The sequence below is a fragment of the Crocuta crocuta genome, unplaced genomic scaffold, assembly GCF_008692635.1.
Source record: "Crocuta crocuta isolate KB4526 unplaced genomic scaffold, BGI_CrCroc_1.0 scaffold61, whole genome shotgun sequence".
NCBI classification, from domain to species: domain Eukaryota; kingdom Metazoa; phylum Chordata; class Mammalia; order Carnivora; family Hyaenidae; genus Crocuta; species Crocuta crocuta.
Genome location: NW_027528369.1, coordinates 1,636,586 through 1,644,607, shown reverse-complemented (window position 1 = coordinate 1,644,607; position 8,022 = coordinate 1,636,586). Strand labels below are relative to the sequence as shown.

The 8,022-nt window shown below is 49.2% G+C and overlaps 1 protein-coding gene across 1 annotated transcript in view; it reads left to right on the top strand.

The window, feature by feature from the left end:
• The window catches only part of ADAMTS18 (ADAM metallopeptidase with thrombospondin type 1 motif 18), a 144,325-nt gene that overhangs the window by 128,976 nt on the left and 7,327 nt on the right, over positions 1-8,022 (top strand). The window contains exons 20-22 of the mRNA XM_077754169.1: positions 2,032-2,217; positions 4,365-4,577; positions 6,917-7,064. Of these exons, the coding sequence (XP_077610295.1) occupies positions 2,032-2,217; positions 4,365-4,577; positions 6,917-7,064 (547 nt within the window). The remainder of the gene's footprint in view (positions 1-2,031; positions 2,218-4,364; positions 4,578-6,916; positions 7,065-8,022) is intronic.

The following is an 8,022-nucleotide window of genomic DNA, read 5'->3' as shown; positions in this document are numbered from 1 at the left end:
TCAGCCCCTCCTTCCTGGGGGAGGAGCCGTGGGGGTGGAGGGGTACAGGGGGGGTCAGGCATCAAGTTTCCTACGGTCACACACTCTCAGTGAAAGGTAGAAAGTCATAAAATCAGACGAGGCATGGAGCTACCTACTGTTCACAACTCAGGGGTGCTCAGTGGGGGCTGAGTTTGCAAGGTCCCCTCAGGCACAGTTTCTGGAAGCATCTTTGACTGTCCCAACTCGGGACAATGATGCTACTGGCATCTACTTTGTAGAGATAAACATCCCCCAACGGAGGGTGTCGACAGCTTCCTGAAACAGAGACTTATCTGGTCCAAAATCCGCCAGCGGGAGAATTCTGCCCTCTAATAGCCCAGTCAGTCTCTGCTCAACCACAATGTCAAGCCAATTTTATGGAATAATCAACAAGATGCAGTGTTTTCGTTGCCCGAACAGTGAAGCCAGGTAGAAGTCTGTGACCATGTTTCTATCATGCCCTCCCTCAGGGTGCATTATCCTGGAGTATTGATTTCTGATAAAGTATAGCAGTGTACTAGCATATTCCCAACAGAGTTCGGACAGAGATTTTTTTTTTAAATTATAGGAGGTGGCATTTTAAAAAAATGTTACAACTCTATTTAAAGGGAGTTCAGAGCCAGTGGTAGGAAAGAGGATCCTTGAGCCTGCATAGATACGGTTTCGAATGAAGGCTATATTCATGGATAGCAGAAGGTTAAGTCTAAATAGGATATGGTATTCTGTCTGGTTTCTTTCTTTGCAAGTAAGGAGGTACAGTTTACAAGAGGAAAATTCAAAGGGCTGTTTTAGCCTTTGCGTCGGGCTCTGTGCTGCCAGCTCAGAGCCTGGAGGCTGCTTCAGATTCTGGGTCTTCCTCACTCTCTGACCCTCCCCTGTTCATGCTGCCTCTCTCTCTCTCAGAAATAAATAAAACATTAAAAAAAAAAAAACGAAAACAAAAAGAAAAGAGAAACAAGGACCAACCAGTTAGAAATTTTGTGTGTGAACAAGGATGACATGCTCAGTGGTACCCAGCCCCGTCTGATACCAGACACTTTCAGCTGCCTGCTCCCTCTCCACGACTTGGCGGCTCTTTACTTGATCTTGGTCAAGTTCTCGAAGCTCTCTGAGTCTCAGACAGCTCTTCTGGAGAATGGGACGGTAGCATTGAGCAGACATGTCCTGCTGCTGTAGTTTGCAGATAATGAGAACATCCTCACCATCTCTCTCCCTGGAGAGCGAGGAGTCACGTTGGTCCTCTGAGCAGGCTTGGAATTGTGCCCAGATGTGTGCATATTGACGCGGAGCCAAGGCGAGAGAGAGGGGCCCATCTCATGCAGGGAGGGGACGTGTCCCTTGAGGGCAGACCCAGACCTGCAGCCAACACCTTCTAAGGGACCTTGCAAGTTTTTTGAGTACTCATCTGAGAGCGAGGAGATTATTCCCCACCTTGTCTATTTCACAGGGTTCTTGTGACATTTCACAGACATTGGCCAAGTGCCTATTTAATTCTCCAATAGTTAGCACAGAGCCCTGCCTAGAGGCAGCCGATGGGGAGGAATGACAAGAGTTGAACATCCCCAACCGATTTTTTATCAGTGTCACAGTGGGCTGCTATTTCATGTGCACATATATTTCTAGGATACTATCAGAAGCACAATAATCCTCCTTAGCCGTGTGCCCAGGCGAGTTGTGCCTTGTGCCGGACAGGGCCACGCTCCTACCAACGAACAGGCCACGTGCCATTCTCCAGGTGATCACGTGTGCCGTGAGGAGGAAACCATCTCCAGCCCGGGCACCCAGCAGCCCCTGGGCATCCACAGTGTTGACAGGGACCGTCCACCTGCATGTAAGGCCTCTGCATGGAGGGAAGGCGCCTCCTGCTGCCTGCAAGGGATGGAACTGGGCATTTGGTTCGAGAGCTTAGAAATAGTTTTGCAAATTCTTCACTCATAGGTTCTCAGGATTAACCTGGAAGAACATCATTGGCAACCAGCATGCAAATGGCTTCTGTTCTGTCATCTCTAGTGTTCCAAGACCTGCGGGCGAGGCTTGAGGAAACGCGAAGTCCTGTGCCGAAGCCCCCCCGCGGCGGAGAATCTGCCAGAGACCCTGTGCTCCAGCGTCCCTAGGCCAGAGTCCCAGGAGGGCTGTGTCTCCGGACGATGCCCCAAGAACAGCCGGCTGCAGTGGGTTGTCTCTTCCTGGAGTGAGGTAGGAGTTGAGGAGGTACTGCGGGGTTGTTTATATGTGTCTGTGTGTGTGTATACATATTTTAGAGCATGAGCAGGGCAGGGAGGGGCAGAGAGAGAGAGAATCCTGAGCAGGCTCCATGCTCAACTTGGAGCCCAACGTGGGGCTCAATCCCATGACCCTGAGCCAAAGTCAAGAGTCACATGCTCAACTAACAGAGCCACCCAGGCATCCCTTTATTTTCTTTTTTTTAATGCTCAGCTCATCCACCAGCACCCAGATGATCAAACTTTCTTCCTCTTCCACACACACAGCAGGTGCCTGCTCATTATCCACTCTTCCCCCCCTGACTCTTCTGTAAACCCTGAGAAAGCACCCACTGCACTGATCAGGCCTGTGCCAGGGTGNCTTGGGGGGGGGGGGGGGTCTGTTACTCCACTGGGAGAGCTTGGGGTCCCCCAGCCCTTCCTCTAGGAGGAGTCCTTGTCAGAGGAGACTTTCCGGGGAGCATGAGTCTGAAGGATGAGCAAGAATTAGGCAAGGGTGGGTTGGGGGAAGGTTGTTCCCAACGGCGAGCACACCCCATAGGAGGGAGAGAGGAGAGAAGAGCACACAAACCAGCATGACCGGATGAATATGGAGTGGGAGCTGGAAGCTTCATCAGGACCCCGGTGTCGGGGCCACCTAGACCTTTGAATGAAGAAGTAGAACAATCTGATGCAGGGCGCTCACGGGGAGGTTGCAGTCATCGGGGCAAAGGATGAGAGGATTCCAGGCATGGAGAGGAGTGAATCTTCGAGAGTTCCTATACAGGCCATTGCTGCCTTCGGGCATATGTGGGTGGAGGGAGGTAGACTGTGAAGATGGCTCCTGGGTTTCTAGCTTGGGACACTCGGGCGCGTGCGCAGCTGTAGGCAACATGAGGAAAGGCGCCAAGCCTGAAGTCTATGTCAGTAACTGATGGGACGAGGTCTGTGCTGCGCAGGAGATCGCAGCATGGTGAGGAAGACAGAGGCAGAGGAGGAGAAACGGTCCCTAGTGGGGATGATGAGGTACGGGAGAGGCGGGGTGTCTAGCCCATCGGTGCCCTTTTATTCCATCTAAATAAAAAGCCACCCGCATAGCAATGCGTCCACTGCTCTTCCCACCCATTTTCTTTAAAAGACCATATAGCCAAGGGGCAGCTGCGTGGCTGAGTCGGTTAAGCGTCGGACTTCAGCTCAGGTCATGATCTTATGGTTTCTGAGTTCAAGCCCTGCATCTGAGCTGTCAGCGCAGAGCCTGGAGCCTGCTTCGGATTCTCTGTCTCCCTCTCACTCTCTGCTGCTCCCCTGCTCAAGCCCTGTCTCTCTCCCTAATAGATAAATGCTTGGGTAAACCAGATGTCCTCCATTTGCTCGCAACCTCAGTATTTGCTCTGGGTGTGACCCCAGGCTGCCCGCTGAACACGGCAGAGCCTCGCCTCATCCAACAGCTGCCCCTCCCTCACCGAGCTGTTGTGTGAAGTTCAGTGTCCTCCTTTACTGCGTATCATAGTCACACTCAGTTATAATGTGTCCGAGCCTTACTGATTCCCGTCGTCAAGGCTCCTCGTGTTATCCCACAATCCATTTAACGTACCTGAAACCAGTGTCCTCATACTTCCTTAATCAGCCTCCATTTCTCTTTCTCCTCCTGCAACACAGCGTCAGGCTGGAGCTCAGTGAAGTGAGAGGCAGTGTTACCTGGCCTCTCACTTAGTGTTACTCAGCCGTCTCTAACCCTCATCTCCGTGTCCCGCCTCCTTGGCACGGACCCCGGGGCTTCAGAGAGGTCTGAGGTGGACCTGGGCCCATAGATGATGCACCCCAAATGTGGACATCCACTGAACCACTCCCCAGAGACCCTGCTCTCATCCTCTGCCCTCTGGTCTTCTCTAGGAGCCCATCCCACAGCCATACGGGTCTCGTGCTGCTGGATGGCGCCTCATTTTGTTTCACGGTGCTGATGAGCTCTGGGACTTTACCCCTAACCCAAAGTCTCTAGTATGAGGGATGGGGTCGCTTTAGCTTTAGGATCCTTGAGCACATGTGATTGACCTGCCAGATTTTCACACGGGGGGGAACATCTGCTCAGCAGACTTGACCATGGGGCTCTGCCTGTGTAATGCCTTTTTCCTTGGCTCCTAGTGTTCAATGACCTGCGGTTTGGGTGTGAGGAAGAGGGAGATGAAATGCAGCGAGAAGGCCTTCCAGGGAAAGCTGATCACTTTTCCGGAGCGAAGGTGCCGCCATATTAAGAAACCGAATCTCGACTTGGAAGAAGCCTGTCAGCGGGCAGCTTGTCCAGCCCGACCCGGGTTCAGCGTGACAGCTGGATGGTATTCTTCACCGTGGCAGCAGGTGAGCGTGCCCAGGTCCAGGAGGTGTGTATTTAAGTGAGAGTCCCAGAAAGGAGGGAGCCCACCCACCTCTGTCCTGTAGGGACCCGTCCAAACAGGAAGGACGGAAGCTCAGGTGCTGGAGGCAAAGCGGCTCGCGGTCTTGAGCCAGCTCCACCACCTGTGGGCTTGTTCCAGCAGCTGTGGGCTCTGGAATTCACATCTAGAAGATCAAGATGATAAGATCTTACAGAGCTATTTTTTTTTTCATGAGTATCTAATGTAAAATATTTACGCCAGGCTCGTCCCCTGGTGCTAAGTGTTCACTATTGCTGCTGCCCCACTAGGGTCTTCCATATTTGTTTTTAGTTTGTTATTTAGAGGGAGAAGGAATTCCAAGCAGGTGCCATACTGTCAGTGCAGAGCCTGATGCAGGGATCAAACTCACGAACCATAAGATCATGACCTAAGCCAAAATCAAGAGTTGGACGTTTAACCTACTGAGCTGCCCAGGTGCCCCAAATCTGTGTTTTAGAAAAACTGCTCAGAGTCTTGACTCCTTTGGTTTTTAGGTCATATTTCTAATAACGTAATAATAGCTAACATTTGTCAAACAGCCTTGTTCATGGGGATTTTTGTCCCTATTTCGTAGAGGAGACAGGGAAAGCTCGGAGCTAGGCCATTCAGGCAAGGACACCCAGCTCTTAAATTCATTAGATGTTAGAGGTACCCTTTATCTCAGAAGACTTGGACAAAACTTTGGTTACAATGGTTAGGTTCTGATTGGCTGCGATTGGTGTGGGAAGCAAAGGCTTGAACCTTCCAACCAACAGATGTCACATAGCTATTCAAAGAACTCACCAGCTTAAGAGGTGCCGCCCACCCCATCATTAAATACAGGGGCTGGGGGGGGGGGGGGGAAGAGCAAGCACAAATGTATGTGTACAGATTTGTGTCTATGTAAATATTCACACATACACACTTATGTATAATAACACTTATGGATGCATGTGTGTATCTGTATACACATATGCACCCACATGTGTTTGTAAATACAGATACATGTACATATGTATGTATAATATGTGTACCTGTATGTACTGAAAAGCATCTGAGAACTAAAGTAGTATGATCGTCATCTCTAATGGGCTAGACATCATGCTCAGGGCTTTATATATCTCTATGGACTTCTTGCTCAAGTTTTTATCACCCTTTCACTCACTTGAGAGGTTTGGAAATTGATTCTCTTAAGATTATTTAGATAAGAGGTCAGCAAACAATTGCCAACAGGCAGTCTGTGCCCCCCAAGCCCTACCTATTTATTTATAAAGTTTTATTAGAACACGGTCATGCTTGCTTATTTACATATTGCCCATGGCTGCTTTCATGCTGCAAAGGCAGAGGAGTTGCAACAAAGACCACATGCCCCCCAAAACTGAAAATATTGACCATCTTGGCCTCTACAGGAAACAGTTTACCAACTCCTGGTCTAGATAATCTGATAATAATCCTATAGTTATATTTGAATTTGGTGCTAAATCCAAAACTCAGTCTTTCCAGCCCCGCATTTTTACCCTCCCAAATACCAGTTCACATCAGGCTGCTTGTCCAAGATGAAGACTTCACCTATCTGCAATAAAATAAGAAAAATAATGTAGTGAATTTTTAACAGCAAAACAAAAAAATAATCAATGTAAAAGGGCTTTTTTTCCCCCCGATATTTTGTTTATTCTTTTATTATAAACTGTCTTTCCATATGTGTCTGGAAAAATGAAAACAGTTGATAGTCCTTGTTAGCCATCTATTTTTTTCATTTTAATTTAACAGAGAAATCACTGATTTCTGGGAAGCACCTCACCCACTGTGCCAACTCGGAATTTGGCTGGCCGCCACCGAGGGCACGGGTCCAAAGCTGCCTTGGATGAAGTATTATTTCCTTGCTGTCCTAATTCCGAACTATCTCTCCCCTCACGACTGCATGTGCAGAGATTATTTGGAATTATTTAAATACTATGATGAGTTGCCTAGGTTTCAGCATTCTTATGGCAGCTTCTGTATTTCTGGAAGCTCTTTATGAGTCACTTAACTGGAGATACATACTCTGGGGAGAGTGAGACAGCATTTGTCTAAGACCCCCCTCCGATCAGATCACGTAGCTCCTGTGTGTTAGCTCCGATCAGATCACGTAGCTCCATGAACTTGAGCACACATACTGGGCTCTGGCCAATTCCCATTTTGCCAGCGGGGCCCCTGGTCATGGCATGAAGCATGGAGATCCCATTCTATTTGACATCACTGACCTCAGACAGGACACCCTCCGGCTGAGTGTTGCTGACTCCTGCCTCTTTCCCTTTTGCGTAGTGCACGGTGACCTGTGGAGGGGGCGTCCAGACCCGCTCGGTCCACTGCGTCCAGCAGGGCCGGCCTTCCTCGAGCTGTCTGCTCCGTCAGAAACCTGCGGTGCTACGAGCCTGTAACACAAACTTCTGTCCAGCTCCTGAAAAGAGAGGTAAAGGGCCCTGCTCTCTAGTCAGTTTTACTAAAGCATCAGAGAATTTTCCAAAAATCCATCATACGTGCTTGTGCAGCTTATTCCTAGCACAGCTCTAGGGGGCGCCATTCACATCACAGTCTGTGAACAGTGCTCCTCAGAGGTGTGAAGCTATGAATTCTTACTTTGAAAGGGGGAAACATTCATCTTGCAAATCCATTTTTTTTTTTTTATTTATTTTTGAGAGAGAGAGAGAATCCCAAGCAGGCTCTGATCTGTCAGTGCAGAGCCAGATGTGGGGCTTAAACTCCCAAACCACTCGGTCATGACCTGAGCTGAAGTCAGACGGTTAACCCACTGAGGCACGCAGGCACCCACAAGTCCATTTTCAAAAACTGTTTTAGTTGAATACGCAAATGAAAAAGTAACCACCAGAGACGGCGCTACATGGCCGGAATGCGAGCGTGAACAGGGGTTGGGGAGATAGATAGGTGAGTTTCAGCGAACACGCATCATCCTACACGATACCTGAGATGTTTCCTTCGCTACCGTCCCTTTCAGCGAAGTGCAGTGTGTGCTGGTGGAGAAATGGGAAATTGAATTATCTGAGCGAACTGTACTGCTTTTCGCTAGCCCAACTTATTTTGAAGAAATCTAACACCAGGGGATAGTTCCTGACTCTGCTCAGATTTCTTTGTGCTAAAGAATTATTTCCCACCGTGTGCCTGCTGGGTTTGTGTTTCATCCAATCACAGCTTTCCCAAGACTGTTCCGCTTCTTATCCCGTGCTTTCCAGTTTGGGGGGAATCTGATTCAGAACTGTCCCTAGCACTTTGCATTATCTACATTTTATAGCCTTAGCTCCACGCTCTGGCCATCCATTTTCCCTCCTCTGCATGCTCTCCTTATCTGAGGCTTGCACCAAAGGAGAAAACTACTCAGGGCCATGTCACTTCCCAGGCACTGCTGGGATTCT